At 39.4% G+C, this 20,196-nt stretch overlaps 1 protein-coding gene across 4 annotated transcripts in view; it reads left to right on the forward strand.

The window, feature by feature from the left end:
• ITCH (itchy E3 ubiquitin protein ligase) overlaps positions 1–20,196 on the forward strand; it is a 57,277-nt gene that overhangs the window by 10,291 nt on the left and 26,790 nt on the right. For 3 of the 4 annotated variants that reach the window (XM_066198609.1, XM_066198610.1, XM_066198611.1), the window contains exons 2-4: positions 14,659–14,749; positions 17,180–17,318; positions 19,184–19,308. In XM_066198609.1, the coding sequence (XP_066054706.1) occupies positions 14,680–14,749; positions 17,180–17,318; positions 19,184–19,308 (334 nt within the window). In that variant the 5' untranslated portion in view covers positions 14,659–14,679. The remainder of the gene's footprint in view (positions 1–14,658; positions 14,750–17,179; positions 17,319–19,183; positions 19,309–20,196) is intronic. The other variant, XM_066198612.1, reaches the window with a different exon arrangement.

Raw genomic sequence — 20,196 nt, forward strand, 5'->3', positions numbered from 1 at the left:
ACCCGATTATCATTAACTGGAGCTGGCTAACACTTGGGTCTCCATGGCGCTGGACATGTAGGAAATTTACTCAAGCTGCATTGCTTTGTTCTTTATAGTTTACAGCAGCAGTAAGGGAAATGAAAGTAGTTTTGAAAAGTGAGAAGAAATAACTGGTGTAGACTTGTGCATTGAATTTTAGTGTAGGACTTAGGAAGAGCTGTAGAAAGGAAAATCTTGATGTTGAAGATGAACATCACTGAACCTGAAGAAAGTGCAATGCTGATTTTTGCAATCCATGCCTTTCTATTCAAACTAGTAAAACTTAAGCTGTATTAATAACTGGACACTGAAAGGGATCCTCAGTTTGGAAAAAAAAAATTGCCTATATGACCAGCTTCATGGATGTCTCTTTAGGGGAGGAATCCGCTACAGGATAGAGACCCAAAAAGAACAAGAAGAACAGGACAGGTACACCAGGAGGTTGTTTTAGGGGACCCGAAGAATCACAGAATACTTAAGGTTAGAGGAGGTTTCTGGACATGGTCTGATCCAAATTCATCTGCTTAGAGCAAGGCCAGTTAGGGCAGTCAGTAATATGTTCAGTCAGGTTTGGAATGGCTCTGAGAATGGTGATTTAACCTCTCTTGACAATTTCTCTGCTGTTCAACCACCCCATAGAAAAATAACTCCATCCCCTGTTTTTAATCTGAATTTCCTGTGTTTTAATTTGTGCCTGCTGGCTATTGTCCCGTCCCTGAGCACTGCTAGGAAGAGTCTGCCTTCAGCCTTTTAACCCTCCAAGTATTTGTACACACTGATAAGATCCTCCTGATCATTCTGCTTTTCAGGCTTAACAATCCCAGTTTTGTCAGCCTCTTCTCAATCACTTTATTGTCTCCATAGCCCATTGCTGGTGTCACTTCAGTTCATCTGTGTCACTCTTGATTTGGGGAGGCTAGAATTGGAATGAAAGAGAAGGATCACCTTCCTCATGCTGCTAGTGATGCTTTTTTCGTAATCCAGGATGCCAGCAACCCTTTTATTTGTCGTTATTGTGAGGAAGCATTGCTAGTTCACGTGCAACAGCGCCAGTGTCTTCTGCAGAGTTGTTTTCTGTCCAGCTGCCCCCCAGCCTTTACTGGTGCATGGGTTTATCCCCCCCCACGTACAGAACTTTGCCCTTCCACTGGCAGAATTTTTGTTCCATCAGCATATTTGCTGAGGGTGAGCTGGGTCCAGGTCATAAATGGGGAAGTTAAACGGTACTGGTCAATTCTTTACCCCTGGGCTACAGCACTAGTGCCTGGGTTCTAACTGGATAGTGCACTTCTGATCCCAGTCCTGGAATCTTGCCCTTCATCCAGGTTTGCAGTCTACCACCTAGTCCTGCTTGGCCCCTGCTTCATCCCCTTGTGTGAGGATGTTGTAGGACATGGTGTTGTGCCAGCTACCAAGTCACCTTTTCAAAGAAAGATCTCAGGTTGATCAGACTTATTTCTCCTTTATAAATTCATGCTGACTAATGCAAATCACTTTCTTGTCCACATTATGTTTGGACATGGCTCCTATGAGAATTTGCTCCCTGACTTCCCTGGCACTGAGATGACACTGGTCAGTCTGTAGTTTCTTGGATCATCCTTCTTGCTCTTTTAAAGAAAGGAGTGTAATTTGTTTTTTTCAGTACCAGGAATGTAAGGAGTCACTCACAGGAGTTGGACTTTTCACTTTAATGTGGCACAGAGTGGACTTCACTGATTTTCTCTAATGCACAGAATGAACAGGAAAAGAAATTGCAGCATCTCTCTAGATGCTTAATAGTTCTGGAAATTTATCCTCCTTGTGAAAAAAAACCCCAATTGTGTTTATAGAGATAGTGGCACTCAGTTACTGCTCTTCCTTCCACATGAAACAAGCAGTTCTGTGGTCTGGCTTATCACTTAGGCCTCAGGGAGACAATCTGTTACCCTGTCTGATGACACAAATATGTTGTGCTTTAGGACAGACTTTTTTTTTTTTTTTACCTACAGCATTCATCGTTTGTATTAAATAGACACATACTCTAAATAAACATAGACTGTAATCTTAATCTATTTGACTAAAAATACTCTGATTTTTACTTTGACCAGAGCACATCAGGCAGAACTTCCTAGTAGTTTTGTAGAAGTAATTTTCTAGCCTTGGTTTTGTACTGAAGAAGAGAAAAATCACACCTGTCCCACTGGTGGAGAGTGAGAAACTTTGCAATTTCCTTTTTACAATTTATAAAGGAAAATATTCTGAAAAAGACTCTCTTCTGAAACTGTCAAAATGGAATAAAAGACGGCAGTCTAGAAACAAAGTGGCCAGGCAAGGTCACACATGAAAATACTCGTGTCCATATGCAGGAAATTAAAGGAGAACAGAAGTAATGCAAAAAAGAGTGAACTTGAGTCAGTGGATGTGAGAGAGACCTGTGGAAGTTTTCCTCAGGGCCAGAATGCATAGAGAACAGGAAAAGAAACAATCTTCATTAGTGGTTTAATTGTTTTAATTTGGACAAGGAGGGCACTTTGGAAATTAATCCACCGAATGTTCTCACAGACTGCACTTGATTTGACTTATGAAATGATCTTGGATCAAGGAAGCTGAGTTGCTTTTGGATGCAACTAAGCTGTAAGCTGTGATCTTACTGGTGTGGGACTGTGGGATTCCAGTAGAGCTGTTCCAAACTAAAACTCCCAAGAACATTTCCCGTGTGAGTTTCAGGTCTGCAGACCTTCCTGCCCGGCCCCACTCCTGTTGCACTGCCCTGCTTGTGGGTGTGGGCACAGCAAATCCTTACGGGAGAGTTCGGAGACCATCACTGGAAAAGGCTGTGCCATTGTGAAAGGGGCTGTAGCAAAAAAGAGACAGGTTGACTACGGTAATTCAGAAAGGTGCAGGCACAGAGTTTTTAGGAAGATTACAGTACAGGAGGTAAAAATGGGTCTGTAAGAAAACTGGAGTCTGTTTTGGCAAGTAATTTCTGCAGTGAAGCTTAGATGCCATGTGACAATGCAATTAGCCGATACAAGCTGAAGGGTAATAGTCTTATTCTTAAATATAGCTTTTATTATTCCTTTTATTTTAATTTTCTGAATGTGTCTTAAATGAACAAGTTTTAAAAACGAAGAAGCAGTGGAAGTCTTCAAGAACAAACAAACAAAAAACCCATCTAAACTGAGAATAAGTGAAGCATTTATATGGATTGTTATTAATAAAAGGTGCAGGGAAATACACATTCTAAGGTTTTAAAGGAGTAGCTGAAAAACTGAGCAGGAGAATCCTTCCAAAGGAGTTAGCTTGGAAATTCTTCTCAGTCATTCAGCTGAAAGCCATCTGAAATGAATGTACAAACATACACTGAAAAAATTATTGCACTTCTTAGAATTAAATCATGTAACAAAATAAATCTTGTCATATACAATGTTTGGGTTTTTTTGTTTTAACTGTTAAGTTTTAGTGAAGCTGTTTGATTTGTGGTACGAAGTTCTGACAGAAGTAAGCAATCTTGACTGTGAGCAATCTCCTACCATATTATTGCCAATATCAAGCGGAATAAAATTTCTAAGGAATGCATATTTTTTGTAATTTCATATTTAATGCTTTAGTTTTCTAGATAGGTTTCAGCAGCAGTGTGGCAGGGAGATGTGAAAAGCTGACATGTTAAGAATGGAAGGCATTATGCACATTTATGCCCTAGTAAAAGAGCATGTGTTCGTAAAAAGCCTCAGAGCCACTCACTTTGTTGTCATTGGATCCGCAAACATGAATGTCTGTTAAGATGCCTTTATTATAACTTGTGTTTTGCCCCTACATGAGTGTAGTGAACATTTCTACAAGACATTGAACAGCTTGGGTTAACACTGATGTTCCCTGTTTTGGAGGGTGTTGGACAAGATGACCACCAGAGGCACTTTCCAGCCCAAATTATTGCTCTGTCTATTAAAAAAAAAAAAATAAAAGGAAGAAATTGAAAGCAGTTCCTAGAAGTATGTTCTTGTTTTAAGATATCCTTGCATGCTCTTTTAGTAACCCATTTTCATTTATGTTATTTTCAGATCATTGTTAGATCGTGTTTTGCTTAAATGCACAACATAGGGAAGAACAAAAATACATGGAAGGGGTCTGAGAGGTAAAGATATAAATGTAGCTTGGCACTTGTTTAGACTGTTTCCAGAAATCTCCAAGAGTTAAACCAAGCACACTTTTCTCATCCTCAGTGAAAATTTTCACAAGATTAGGTACCCTGATTTCAAAGTCAGTGCCTATCCTGTGTATTTTGTCTCCTTGTCCTTAATTTTCTCAGCGCTTCATAACAGGCAAAATTTTGGGGTTTTTTTTCTGGTGTCTTTTCATCTTTTCCAGTTTTGTTCATTTGTCGTGTGTTTAATGTTTTTAATCCATTAATGCCTTTGTTTTAAATACATAAGTGTTAATTTGTGCTTTTCGTGACTGTTCCTACTAACTTCTTGGATTGCAGGAAAACTGCTGAAACTGCAAAAAGATGGCTAAAAGGAAGGTTATTTGAATTACCTCTTCCAGGCAGTCATCAGTTAATAGATTATAAGTAAGAAAATTGTCTAAGGGAGGGAAATAATGTAAAATTTTGACTTGATGCTTTTCCTCTGAGTGATCACATTATTTCCTTGCCCTAATCAAATATTAATTGAATAACATGAATAAGTAGCTTATAGCTTGTGGATTTATGTGACTATTACTTTTCACTACTGTGTCTTGCAGCTGAAACACTGATAAGTAGAGGCCTCCAGATAAATTCATTCCTTCCCCTTCCCATAGCAACAGGCAGGAAGGGACTTCGGGTAAACTTCTTCAGAAGATTCCTTTGCATGCTGTCATAGTAAGGTCTAAAATAACCTGTTGTGAACAGCGCCATGAATATTTGGCTAAGCTGCTCAAGTTTGGTATTTTTGCTTTGTAGGAGCCTCTCTGCCTTTGAGCCAGCTGAAGCTAAACATGGCTTAGGGCTAAATAAGCTTTTACAGGGCAGATGGAACAAAACATTATCGCTTTGGCTATCTGTTTTGTTAACTATCTCATGCTACTTTTCTTTAGTGCTTCTTTGGGCTCAAAGTTGTCCTTTCTGATAAATTGCGAGTTGAGTTGGGAAACCTGATCTCTGAATTACAAAACAGATACGTGTATTTCTACAGTCAGGGTGGGATGTTTCTTGGGTGAGCCATAACTGAAGCTGCATGCTGTAGGATATTGTGTTTATCGAGCAACTGCAGTTTATAGAAAGCACTAAATGTTCTCAAATACCTGGTCAGGTTAATGTCAGAGCAGTTTAACAGTGACTGCTTGGACGTGTCTGGCTACACTGTGTGCTTTTCCCTGGAGAAAGTTCTCTTCCAAGGTTACCACTGAAAAAATACTGTTTATACTTTCTAGGTACTTTCTTTATAGAAACCTCAAAATGTAACAGTTGTTTTTTAAAAGTAAAATATAAATTATTTTAGTGCCTGTTAGGGAGATACATGCTGTTGATTACATTGCTTCAGTCTGTCGTCTTCATCTCTGAGGAAGGTTATCCCTGAAGCTATAGCACAGAGGTATTTCTTTAACCTCTGTTTCCTCAAAAGTCCATGTAGGACATGGTTCACAGTGCAAGGAAGTGGAAGAATTAAAAGGGGAAGCTGTAATTGATTTCTACAAGATATGAGAGTTCTGATTGCTAGAACGTGATGCCTGTTTTGTTAGAGATCTATAATAACAATCATAGAGTCCTAGTAGCAGGAATATTTAAGATAAGAGGGATTTTGGAGCTGCTAAAAGGGTATTTCCCTATGGAAGAAGTGTTGCTTATTCTGAGAAGTTGGTTCACTATATAGTCAATTCATTCCCCATTCTTTTACCTTTTAAGGGTATAAAAACTGTGCTCACAATAATGTCACCTGATGGGTCTCAGATTGTGATTTTGATTTGTGTTTTGAAAGCTGAACTTCATTTAAACCATTCTGTAAGAAATCTGATGGTCACAGCAGAGCAATGGGGTGGGTTAACCATGGCTGGCTGCCAAGGGCTCACTCTGCCTCCTCAACCAAATATTAGATGTGTTTGGTAAGTAAAACTGTTGTGTGCTCACACCTTTAGGGGTGTCCATTGTGAAAAGACAGCCAGCAGTGAATTAAAACTCTTGACCTTCCAGAAAAGGGGACCTAGGAAAGAGTTTTGCCCATCATGAACTAGATAAAAGTGCACAGGCCCCTATAAATGAGCTTTTACTTTGTGTGTTGCCAGCCCGTGATAACACCTGGGAGCTCTCAGCTGTAAAGGAATAGGCTTGAGTATTTGGTTTCTTGAATGAAAAGCAATTTGTCTTGCTTTGCAGGGAGCAAGGTAACTGCTTACCTTCCACTCCACAGATTGTAATTTTGTTCTGGTTGTGAACTCCCACTGGGAAATTTTCCTGAAACCTCATCAGAGAAGCATTAGAATGAAACAGTTCTGAGTCAGTGCCGTATTGTGTTGAAACTTTGAGATTACCAAATATTTTTTGCAAAGAATTTTAAGGGCCAAAATTAATTTCTAAAAGCAGTGGTTTGTAAAATGCTGGGGTTAGTCCGGTTAATGTCCAGTTAATATGGGTAAATCCAGTAATTCAAATATCTGTTTGAGTTTGTGGTAGTTACTTACAACTATTCCAGTTTCACTGCTGTCTCCTCTGTCATCTTAATTGTAGCTTAATTCTCTGTACTGGGGGTTACCATGTGTGCCAAGTTTCATAGATGTTTTCCAATGGCAGCATTTAAGACCCAGCCATTTTAAGTAGAGCCATTTTCTCTATTTTGAAGATTACAGCAGTGAACCAGTTTTAGCTTAGTGGTTTGCATATATGAATTGTTGTCCTCTTTGAAATGGATTGTACCATGAGAAGGAAATGCCTGAAATAAAAATAGATCGTCTCTTTGTTTTCACAAATGGTTTTAATTATCCTGTGCAGCTCTCTGCAGTGGCTGCTTTTGCCAGGCTTTTGGAAATGAAGCAAAAGGCTTATGATGTTCATGTACATTTTTCTTTTTTTCCCCTCTTTGCGCATTTCTTAAAAGTTAGTAAAAGCTAACATCCTCCTAGTTAGGAAGGAAATCCATTTGGAAGTTGTCTGAGTTGGTGACAATGCCAGTTTTATCCCTTTTGTCCTGCCTGCCACAGTTTTAGTCTAAGAACAGCTTGTGGTTGGGGAATTTCTGGTGTACTACTGAGAGTGTGAAAAACTGTCAAACTACGCTTGTCTTTCTTGGAATTTTTCATATTGCAGTTCTATTTCTTTACTCGTCTTTTTCCCATTCTTCTATTCAGGATCAAATGCCTCGTGTGTAGAAAAAAGTCATGTGAACTATTTCTGCTGAGGTGCAGGTTTTACAAGCAGGCTTCTCATTGCAGAGAAATGCTAATGACTGAATTCTCTATAATTTTGCTGTAAGTCTCCAGTTTGGGAGGTCCGAAGACAGTTTAATTTGGACTGCAAACAGTGTTGGACGCATTTTTCTCTTCAGGCTGAAGTTGATAGACCAGTTTTTCTAATCGGTGTCATTTGCACAAGGAACACTGCCTGGTGATCTCAGCTATTCAGGGAAAAGTTAAAGTGAGCATCACTGGGTGTCTGGCTACAACATTTCCGGAGTTATTCTGCCTTTCATTGGGCAATGTCTTTGCTTTGGTAGGCAGGGTGGATGTTTCTCAACACTTCCAACTTAAAAACATCATATTCAGAATAGTTTTCCATGCTCAGTCCTCTCCTGAAGTGGTAGATATTTAGGAACAAGAAGGAATCAGCACTGAGGATTACTGTTGCATAAATAATTGTTTCTAGAAAAGGTGTTTAAGGTTGATAGTATGTAATTTCTTAATCTTTGCTGCTGTAATTGAAGATCTGTTTGTTACAATCATTTTTTGATGCCATTGTTGGATATCAATATAGTATTACACTCATTATCATTCATGTTGCATTGAGGATGAAGGAAGTTAGTATAACAAAACTCAGTATGAGAGTTTAGAGGGTAAAGAGTCTTAGTCTTTTTACCATGGAGAATGTGGTATTTATCTTCAAAATCTCTCATTGCTTATACCCTCTCAAACATTTCATTAACTCATCCTCTCACTTATGTACTCTCGGACACCAGAACATTTCCATGTGTTGAGGCCAGTGTCTCTTTTATGCTTTGGGGAGGATGGAACTAATGGTATCTGTCACTGCTTATTGTGCTTCAGGTTCCTGTTGGCAACAACAAACTACTTCACATACAGATATTTTATATCTTCTGGGAGTCAAGAGTCGTTTTTTGCTAGTCCTTTGCTTCAGAATCTGGCTTACTTCATCTTTCATAAATCTTCTGTGGATGCTAATGCTGCTTGGTTTTTTCCTTATTTGGAGTATCCATCTCTTTAAAGCTACAGTATGTTTTCCTGTTGGGCTGACAGGAAGTCGAATGACATATGTGATGTGACATAACCCTGTTGGCACACTCCTCTTTGAAGCACAGGCTGTTTTGCTGGTCAGGCATCTGTGCTGGAGTCTTATCAGAGTGAAGGCATCCTGGCCTTGACACAAACACTCCTCAATTTTGTTCCTGCAAGAAGTGGCCTTTGTTATCAATCAAAGCCGTTTTAACTCTTGTTTAGCTGATTTATGCACGTTTTCATCCCTACTTTGTTCATTTTGATTTAGCATCTTTGTTACATTCTCTGCAAGGTATGTTTGCTCATACAGATTCAGATAATCTCACTTGTAGAATTAGACCTGTTCATTTCGAGAAGATGTTACTTCTGAGTCTTGTTATACCATTGTCCTTGGAAAGGGTGCAGAAATGATCATCTGTAAGGAGATGTAACAAGAAAGTGATTCCTTTGTTGACCCAGGAGTACAGTAGATCATAGATATTGCATACATGGATCAGATATGAAAAAAATAAAATACACAATTTTAAGACCAGACAGTAGATGAAGCTTCTACTTCAGCATCAAGGATTTCTTGTTAGTAAGTCTGCTATAGGGCCAGGACAGAAGTTGGGCACCTCTTGGCATTTGTTTTTTGGTTTATATGTCTTGCTTGTCCCTCCTTGCAGCCTTTGAAGGTCGTGTCACTTGGTTTGCTTCCCAAACCGATTAAATTGTATTTCCCACAAATATATTTTTAGCCTGTGTATTGAATTGGCTCGAGCCTTATATTTCAGGTGGGGTCTCTTGTTGCTCTTGGAGCAGCTACATGGATGTTTACTTTTACCTGGATAACCTGAGCATGGAGGCTGCAGGGAGCTGTGCCTGTGCTGACTCTGCTGGCAGGGGAGACAGGACCACACAGCTCAGTAATCCAAACCACAGCCTCTTTTCAGACCCAGCATGTATTTCACATTTATTCAGAAGACAATTCGGGCATTTTAAATTCCACCAAGTTGTGTTATGGCACAGACTGCTTGGATTTTCCAGACTTCTCAGTGAATGGATGTAGTGCCACTCACAAAGTAATTGCCAAAGGGAGCCAAGCTGCATTCTGTGTTAAACCTTTTGGATCCATTTCTTATATAAATATCCCTTGATGCAAACCTCTAATTGCTTCCCTTTCAAGTGTGTACTCAACGCTCTTATAGTCTGTTTCTATTCTTTTCTCCCTGGTTGATTACTCAGCAGTTTCTTCCTTTCTGTCTTTTGACTTGTTTGAGCAAACCTGACCACGTTCTTAAAACTTATTTTAGAGGGAAAATAGTGTAAACCACTGAAACCAGCTTTGTCAAACCACATTTTACTTTAAAGATGAAACTTGAACAGTTAAAGTAACTGCAAATTTGCTAAGCAAGTAAGTTGCCAAACTCTGTCTCTGCCTGGACTGTGTAGTTATAGCTAACATTAAAGAGAAAGACCTTTGCCACAGTATGCATGCCTTCAGTTAAAGAGATGCCTCAGTGTGTAGAGGGAAGGAGAGGAAGTATTTCTATAATTTCTCACAAAAAAGTGTGTATATTTATCACATACCTGTTGATAAAAGGGATATGTTACATTTTACGTGCAGTTTCTAAAACAAAATTTTGTGTATTTTATGCTTTTTCCAAAAGTCTGTATTCCTGTTACATAGTGAGATTCTCAAAACCATTTTTAAATTTTCCACATATAAGATTTTTTTTTTTCATTTTGCAGGGTTTTTTTCTCCATTACTGAAATTGCACATGCACTTTGAATAGGAACACCTGCAAAGAGCAGCTTAGCCTATTCTTAAAAATAATTACTTAACATAAGACTTAAAGCAGCCAACAATGTGCAATTATTTCAGTATTTTTTAAAGTATAAGGAGCATGTGCCAACATATTTCAAAGTTATGGGTGTGTAATACAGTCACAGGGTTTCGTTCTCACCTGGGTGTCTTCTGTTCTTTCAAATAAATATAAAACACAATTACCTTCTTCAGTAAGCTGATTCCTTACCAGATGAATTCCAGTGCTGAATAAAGTCGTCACCCAAGTTAAATTGGTGTGACAGTGAGGGACTCTCAGTCTGTTTATAGCATTTTTCTCCTGTCTATGCTCCCTGATTTTGTGGGTTGAGGAGCTCCTCCCCAGCTCTTCCCTTCCCTTGCTTTAACCGCAAAGCACTAAAAAGGATGGGGAGAAAAGCAGCTTTCTCATGATTTCTTAGAAAAGTAGTGGAGGATCCTCCTTTGCTGCCTGCCTTTTCACCAGTGTAGCATTTGGGCTACACTCTCCTCCTCCTTCCACACCCCTCACACTGTAAACTGTGGTGGAAGTTTGTTCTCTTGGGTGAAAATGCCCCAGCAGCACTGGGCAGGCCAAAGGGGAAACTGCTGGGAAAGCACTGCAGGTGGGATTCAGAGTACAGGACGAAAAGTACGCATGGTCCGAATTTCCTGCTGTGGGGCAGATTTATTTTAAGCAATGTTTGTTCAAACCTGCCTGAGTACCAATAATGGTGCATGCAATTATGAAGCTGAGTATAATTTATCTGATAATTTACATATTATAGTAGGATATTATAGAACCAAACCTCCCTTGGAGCAGGTATGCAGCTCCTAAGGAAATTCGGACAACTATTTCAATGATTTATTTTTAATGGCAAGAAAATACTCTTTCTCTGTTCTACTTTTTTATATGCCAAAGAATTTGTCTTGTTCATTTCTGAGAAAATCATGCTTACCTGATCATGCTCTGAATATCCATTACACCACTCCAGTCATTCTGTCACAGCTCTCAAACCTTTCAGCTAATGTTCCTAAATTTTAGATTCTGACAGTTTCTTGGAAGTGAGTTGCAGCATCTGGGAGAAAAATGGCAATAGGATTTTACTATAATTTAAAACAAAACAAGAACAACAAAACAAAACACCAACCAACCAAAAAGAACATCAAAACCCAACCCAGACCTCACCAAATCCCTAAATATCCATGAAGATGTGTTTAATTTTCTACTGCAGAAAAAAACCTGAACATGCATTCTCAGGTGTGGAATGACAGTTTCAACTTGTGGAAGTGCTTGTAGCATTACATTGAATTTATAAAGACATTTGCTTTTCACCCCCTAAGTATCGTATCTAATAGAACTAGATGGAAGTACTTTAAAAATGATTGAGGAGTGTATGCTTTTTCATTTTGTGATTAGGCTTACAAGTAGCCCTAGGCTGCTTTTGAGTTGAAATCATCTGCAGCTTTTACTAGACTAATTTTTACACACAAACAAAATCTGTTTGGTGTATTTATTACATAAATAAAGAGGAGTAAAATGTTAAAGATTCAATGTAACTAGACAGTAGCTGAATATGTGTGACTGATGGTGTTACTGCTTTTGCACTCTTTTACTTCTTTCTAAGTTTAGTTCATTAATCACCATGGATTCTTCTTTGGCTAATCAATATATTTTAGCTTTGTTTCCTAACACAGTGAGGTGTATATAATTCCACCTGCTCTCTTCCCATTTTCCTGTGTGTTGCACTAAAGACTTTCTAAATTACTGATCTATTCCAGCAAAAAACTAATGGAGGTGGAGGTAGAGAAGTTGATAAAATTGCTATGAGTTGTGAAAAATCCAGATAAAGTATACATATGCATGGTAGGGAAGAGACTTAAATTAGTGCCCAGCTGAGAGAAAAGCTGCAGTGTGTTTTCCATGATTAGTCTTTGCTGGAAGCTTGGCATGGCACCGGCTATTCTGCCTGTGGAGTCTTTCTTAGCAGGCACTTAAGGGGAGTAGAAGAGCCACTGGAGTCAAGGTATTAGGAAACATGGAAAGAGAGGTAGGGATGTTGAAGTGCAGGGCAGAGGTAAATTGTTGCTTCCTGCTTCTTCCTCTGGAACTCTGCTTTTCCTGGTTAATTAATGGAGCTTGCTGTAAGTGAACTGCCCCTAGATTTTAAGCCAGAGTAAAATAAAATAAGACTCTTCAGTTTTATTTTTCAGAAATAATTAGAAACTTTCGAGCAGCTGAGAGAACTAAACAATGTGTAGTACAGTTTCTATTTTTAGGAGTTTTGGCAGGTAGTATATTCCTGGAATTTTCTTTAAGCTGGTTGTTGGTGAAGGCTGTGTCTCCCAACATACACATTCCTACATCCACATGTGTTAACTCAGCAGGTGTTTGCAGGACACTCATTTCAGATGTGGTTAAGCTGCTAGATTTTCTCTGCATATTCTCAATGAAAATGATCAGTTGTTACTAAAATCATTTAAGGAGCATATTTGCCAGGTTAGAAATGAAAGTTGGCTTTAACTCGTGCTTCTAAATGAGTGTTGTACGGTGTAAGTGCTTAGTGTGGGAGTTCAGTTCAGAGCGATCCCCTTCAGGGATCCCAGGTGTATTCTGTGCAGTGTTATTTCTCCAGGTGGGAACTGGCAGCTCTTTTGTAAATCCAAACTCCTTCAGACTATCCAGTGTGTCTGTGTTGGTGTAGATGTAATCTGATTGCTTTCATACAGCAGAAGGGATACCCAGGGAGGTTGGCACAACCAGTCACAGGAGCAGAATTATGAATCGCCCTCTAAATAATTTAAATTTAGGCTACTTTTTAAATACTTACATTAAAATCTTTTTCACTCTAACATGATTCAAACTTGTGTGATTCACATCTGAAATTTAGTACACAGCACTGAACTCTACCAGTAACACCAAACACTATTTGAGCAAGTCATTAGTACCTTTTTTGGTGGTGTCACATTTTGTAATAGGGAACACTGGCATCAGCAAGCTGCAGGATGCAAGAATTACCCATTTCAAGACTTTCAAATACCTGTGGGATTACAATTTTCACAGTCACTGTCACAGACATTTGCTTCAAATCGCAGCCTCGAAAAGGAAAGTTGCCACATGGAGACCTGATCTCCGTGTACAAACTGTGGTTTCCTTGTTATGGCTGAGTATGTTTGGGGTTAGATAAACTGCTTGTGCTGTTATCAATTTTAAGTTCATAAATGGAGTCTTTCAACTCACAGATAGCATTAGCCTAAGCTAACACTTGCCTTTCCTTGTTGGAAGCAATGTGTGCAGAAAAGTGCTTGAGAGCTGGCATGGGATGTTTGCTCTGCGTTGGGATCCCATTTGGTGGCTGCCCAAAGTGGAGCATCAGTGAGGGCTCAGGGCTGATGAGCAGCTCTTTGGCCACAGCAGCTGAGCCCCACAAGAGGGGGATCACCCAGAGAGGTGCACAAATGGTTTGCAGTAGGTTCTGAGCAGGGAAATGGTGTGGAAGTGGCATAAAGGAGGGAACATGGCATGACAGGGATGCAGTGAGTGGTCTGGAAGTTGTATCCAGGAGGCTGTTCATTTTGCAGTGGAGTTCAGTTGGTAAGAGATGCTGAGGTGAAATGTGTTTTATAAATGCATAGGTGACGGGGGGTCTGGGTATTTCCAGAGTGATCTCTGTGTTTAATGTAATAGCACACAATTTAATTTCTCTGGAAGCTCTATGATGTGCGTTGTCCACTTTGTCGCCTCCCTTGCCCCGCAAAAAAAAACCCAAAACCAACAAATATTGCAAGGAGGAACCTGTACTGCCTGGGGCTGGGAGGACCAGACCAGCCTTGGGGTGAGTGTTGGGGTGTGCCAAGGAGGAAAGTTGTGCAGTAACTAGAAGTTGTTTCGCTCTCTTTCCAAAGGGATGTATTTCCTTTTTTAAGTGTTTTGTAGAGTTACAGCCCCTGTCTGTAGACTTGCTCTGATCAGGAAAAAACCAAAAAAAGATACAAAAGCAGGTTTATCTAAAGTTGAAATTCCCTTTTTAATTTAATAATTTATTTTCAGTCTTTTTGCTATGCTTGTGGATTGTGGTATTTGTTTATTTTTTAAAACCAAGTAGTACTTCGCACAGAAAGATAAACTTATCCAGGATTTACAATACTAAGACAAGCAGATGTTTTAGACATAGGAGGTACAGCAGACTTTGGAGTTAGAACATCATTCACTCATTAACTGACAAAGTGACAGAATCAAATGACCTTTATCACCTAGAACTTGAATACTTACATGTCATGTAATAGAGACTGAGCCCTTTTTAAAGGATTTTCTGTACTTTGGGGAGATGGAAAGGAACTAGACAAAAAACAAGTGTGGTGGGTTTGTTTGTACTAATGTATCCACGTGTCAAAAACCAGGTGAAGTTTTGTGCTTCTGAGTATTGAAATGCTTGCATTCTCTCTTCATGCAGATTCAAGATCCAGCCTATATTATGGCTGGCAGTGGGTCCAGATCAGGACCAGCCAGTGGGTTGTCCATGAAATCACAACTTCAGATCACTGGTGAGCCTTCTGTAATTATCTGTCTTTTCTGGTTAGAAATGTGACGGTGTTTTTCCACAATTAAACAGGCTTCACTGTGTTGCATTTCAGGAAGTTTTGCATTGTAAAATGCCCAGGAGAAGTCAAGATTGATGTTAGGCCATCATTCCTTGGCAACTATTTTATTCTGGATTTTATCTAAAACGCGTTTTGAAATTTTACAGATTTGTGTAAAAGAAAAAAAGAAAGGAAAAATTCTTTTTGGGTGCTGTTAAGTAAATTGTAGAGGCAGTCCTCCTGGAAATGTAATAGTGCATTATGATATTGCTTGCACTTACTGAAACTTGGCATAATATCAAATCTAACACTTTCTCCTGATACTGCTGTTCGTTAAAGTTGACTTACCGCTTCTCCCTTGTTACATGTTTTTATGGCCACCATTGAAATGGATAAAAAATTTAATAAAAGAGAATATCACTGTAATTGAACACCTGGATTGTTTGGAAATGGATTTACATTACAGGCTTGCTTTTTGTAGTGCCTCACCAACAGAGCAGCTGTTGAAACTTAATTACCAAGGTTTCCTCACTTTCGCTCTCTGGAAATTTAACTGAGGCATCAAAACTGAGTGGAAGATCTGGGGGTGTGTGCAGGTCTCTGTTTAGAAGCCTCAAGAGTAAATTTTGCACCCTCACTGTGAAGACCTGTGGGCATATGCAGTAGATTTAGATAAGGGATATTGTGGAGATGAAAAGAATTGTCAAAAATAGATGGGAAAGCATTAGACTGGGAAGGAGGTTGGATCTTACTAAGCTACACAGGCTGTAGCTGTCCCTCTGAGGTCACAAGCTTGTGTTTCCTCAGTAGATTGTGAGGCTGTAGAGAAATCTTGTCCCTGCAGGTTGATATTGGAGAGAAATTGGAAGTAGTTTTCACAGAGGTACCTCCTCCACATGGGGATGGAAAGCAGAGCCAAGGATTGAAGTGGTGATTGCTGTCCAAGGGCTTTCCCTGTTAGAGGCCTGAGACCCACACAAAGACAGTGAAGCTGAATAAATGCCTTAGTGTTTAGAATTGAGACTACTGAGGTATTTGAATTTCAGGTCTGTATTTCTGTAGATGTTCAGCCATTATCTGCAGCAAAACTACTGCTGGTGTTACCTCCCGCCTGCCCTACCCTCAGCGCCCCATTCTGCTGCCCTCATTAGTTTTAAATGAATTTTCAGGGTGTCTGGGTAGGAACAAACCTTGAAAGTAGGTACAAATTGGCTGATTTCTGCTGCTGCAAAGCAAGTGTTTGAGATAATTAGAGATGTTGAGGTATGAGGTACTATAATAGCACAGAAGTAATGGAGATGGGAGGGAAGGGATGAGGAACTGTTTGTGAAAATTGGTGAAATTCTGTGAGGTGTCTGTAATACACAGAGTAAGAGTTTCCTTTGGGAGCAGTTCAGAACAGTTTATACTAAGCTACTTCTCTAAATCTCTAAAGGAGCACAGACTATAAAGGGAATCTGGGGAGATTAGCCAGATGGGCCTGAATTAGTCATCTCTTTTTTAAGTATGCAGTGAGGCTGTGGTGGGTGACAAACACACAGAAGAGCAAGTTGTTTTTTGTTAGAGCAGTGAATTCAGGGGCCAACTGGAAATGATAATATCTTTCTCTTCAGTACTGTTTTGTGAGTTCAGTGTTTCCAGTGAATCCAAGAGCACCTGAGACTCAAACATCAGGATAGACACACATTGTAAAGGAGGCAGCATTGCAGTGGTGTTTGGAAATATGGGAGTGCTGCAGTCAGTAATAGTGAATGCTTAATGCACCAAAAAACCCCCCAGTCAATACCCAGCACAGCCCCTCCCCACCAAAATTAAAGCTCCAGAGCTGCAAACCCTGTCTAGATTTGTTGTTGCTAGAAGAGGAGGTAATTACTGGAACCCAAGGTTTGGGTTCAGCTTTTCAGTAAGTTTGCTTAGCTACGGAAAACTTCACACAAAATTCATTCTCTCAGTGATATTCTGTTCATGAGAAGTTGTGGCAATTTTCCACAGTGCCTTATGAGAGGCAGATCATGTTTAGAGCTTTTTAACAAGCAGTGTAATAAACTCCAGGAATTCTCTTGGCTGGTGATAGACAGAAGGTTTTAGAGGATATTTTCTGCTTTCAGCACCCGAGCACTTCTGTGGATCTTCTGCTGGTTATGATTAATTAGAGTGGCTGATGTTTCAAAAGTATTGTTGCATGTTTTAGGCTTTTGTGTGAGCTGTGGCATTGTATAAATGAGCTGGAATGCAAGAAGGTTTTTACCCATCTAATGTGTTTTTTTTCTTGAGTGTTTTCTTGAGTCAGGCGTCAATGACCTGACGCTTGAATTCTGAAGCACCCAACTGAAAAATACTATTTGCAATTGAAATCTTCCTGAGTAAACTACTGTTTTCTCTCTTTCTTAACAGTTATTTCAGCAAAACTAAAAGAAAAGAATAAATGGTTCGGACCTAGCCCTTATGTGGAAGTCTCAGTAGATGGACAGTCAAAGAAGACAGAAAAATGCAACAATACAAATAGTCCAAAGTGGAAACAGCATCTTACAGTGTAGGTTTGGTTTTATTTTCCAATTTATATGAGCTAAATGAAAGCAATTGACAGTGGGCTTGAAGACTGTGCTTTTATTTTAAGCAAGGAGTGGAATGTTGCATGAGATGGTGACATTTTTATAATTTTTAGAGTAAATGTAGTACAGTCTGAAATAGATATTTACAAACTATTGCAGTGGTTATGTTCATATTTTGTATTGCTATGTGTGATATCAGAGAAGCTCTAATTCTCTGAGTAGTAAGGACAGTAAAGTAATTTAGTATTCAAACTGATGGTCCCATGCACATTTTTGTTGTCATATTTAAAGTTACAGTTTTCAGAAGTTCTGTGGCTGTGAAAAGTGTAGCTGTTCTTTGTGTCCCACTGTGGTGTACCGTGCCGTAACACAGGTAGTTGGCTCTGTCTTGTGCACCTCTAAATTCAAGCACAAATCCAAAATTCCCAGTTAATTTATGCAAATTGTTAGTACAAAACTAACGTTAGATTCAAGATGAATATAGCTGTTGATGTTTGCTTGGCCCAGTATTTGTGAATAAAGAAGGTCCACAAGGTATTTTTACACATAAAATCTAGTTTTCTCCTAATGTCACATGGAACTCTGAGATAAAGATCATTCTGTGCTTGCACATTGGACAGGGACTTTTCACAAGGGCATTCCAGATAGGATGTTAGGAAGAAATTCTTCCTTGTGAGGGTGCTGAGGCCCTGGCACAGGTTGCCCAGAGAAGCTGTGGCTGCCCCATTCCTGGAAGTGTTCAATGCCAGGCTGGGTGGGCCTTGGAGCAACCTGGGATAATGGCAAGTGGGGTGGAATGAGGTGGCTGTAAGGTCCCTTCAGTGCAAACCATTCAGTGATTCTGTGATTTGCTTGTACTTAAACTGTAGACTGTTCTTCTTGCAGCACCTGGAACATTGCCTGAGGAAAGTCTTTTTTGTGTCTGTACTTTTATAGTAACTTGGATTATTATGAGGTTTTAGTTACTACTATTTACTACCTTACTTTGCACTGAGATATATTAAGAAAAATAAAATCTTGCACTTTATATGCATGTAAGTGTAGAAGAGCAGAATTTTCTTTTACCTTTTAAAGGTTGCTTTTTTGTGTTTTAATGGGAATGTTTGTGGTTTATGCTGTGCAAATCCACACAATAATACATGGGCCATTTTTGCTCTTGTTGAGTAACAGCAGAGCACAGACACTCCCTGTATATCAACTTCATTGAAAATTACACTAAAGCTGCATGAAGCTTAGTGAGGTAAATTGTTTTTTAGGAAATATTTTGGCACAGCTGCCTATATTGAGATTCAGGATAAAAAAGGAAAAGTGTAGTGGCTTCTGGAAATGAGGGTGAATCCTCTTGGGGTTCCTCTCCTTGGAGTTTGTTAGGTGGATCTTCTGAAGGGATTGGCTGACTATGAAAGTCTGGACTTACCAACTATATATAGCTGAAATTATCCACTGAGAAAATAAGCAGTCATGTGTACCCATTTCTCACAATGAAAATAATGTAGAATTATATAAATGTTAGAGTGTTCTTTGTAGAAAAAGAATATCAGTATTAAAAATTGCTTTGGAGTTGCTGTTATAGAACTTATTGTGTATTACTATGGTAGTTTTTCTATATTTCCCATAAAATAGTAATAATAAAAAATATATTTGGTCTATGAACAGTCTTGCAACAGTCTTGATTGGCATGACATATCCAAGTGTCATGAGAATGTGATATTTGGAAATGGTTTGATGTTACCACCATTATTTCTTTGTTTTTAAATAACTTCTAGTGACAGTGGGAGTACACGGCTCAGTTCACACCCTTCCCCACCAACAAACGCCCTAACAGTGCTCAACTTTTTCTTTTCAGAATTGTCACTCCTGTAAGTAAATTAAACTTTCGAGTTTGGAGCCATCAAACATTGAAGTCTGATGTCCTTCTGGGAAGTGCTGCTCTGGATATTCATGAGACTTTGAAATCCAATAGTATGAAACGTAAGTCGTAGGTGGAGGGTGCCTTGAAATGCCACAGAGTTCCTCAGGCATTGTCTGTTAGTGGACATGAATGCTGTGTGCACCTCTGGAAATGGCCCTTAAGGGTTCCTTTTGGTGGTTCTGGTTGCTTTTATGAGCTTTCTTCTACTTTTTCAGAGTAATCTTTTTTGGTTGTACACAGGCTGCTATGATGTCCCTGAAAACAGGATGCTTTTCACTTTGCTAGTGTGTGCAAGACTGAGTGAAAGGCTAATTAAACAGAAGTGTTTCCTTTTACATAGCCTAAACATGAAAACTATGGTTGGGACTGGTGCTAGACAGGATATGTGTAAAGTTATTTTTGTTTTAAATAGTGCTACAGGTATATGTTGTATCATTTCATTAATCTTGGAACTAGTTAGGGCTTTGGGCAGTGTGTGCATCCTGGGAAGCTTGAAGGAGAAATACAAAATTCTACAGAGCCATTACAACACTCATGGGGCTGCTGCACGGAGCTCTATGCTGTCCTCCTTTTGTTCTGTCTGTTAAAGAAGTGTTGGCTTCCTAACTGTCACACATGGGTGTTGCAGATAGAGAATGTTGACAGCAGTGAGAGCTGCTCTCCTGGCAGTGTCTGTCCTGCTGAATCTGGGTGAAAATCCCTGTGGGTCAGTGCATTTGCTGTCTGACACCAGGCACCTGTTACAGCTCACTGGGGTTTGTTTCAAACCCTTTCAGCAAGACAGGTTCTTTACAGTTCTGTTTCACTGAAAGCCCTGAATATACCATTGGTCTGGGGATATGATGGAAAATGTTCACATTCTGAATGTGAATCTCAATGCCATTAGGTAAATGTGAAGCTTTTTCGTCAGAAGACAAAAATATTTGCTCTTAATCAAGAATAAAATG

This window comes from Chamaea fasciata, unplaced genomic scaffold, assembly GCF_029207755.1.
Source record: "Chamaea fasciata isolate MVZ Bird 193981 ecotype frontalis unplaced genomic scaffold, bChaFas1.0.hap1 SCAF_17, whole genome shotgun sequence".
Taxonomy (NCBI): Eukaryota; Metazoa; Chordata; class Aves; order Passeriformes; family Sylviidae; genus Chamaea; species Chamaea fasciata.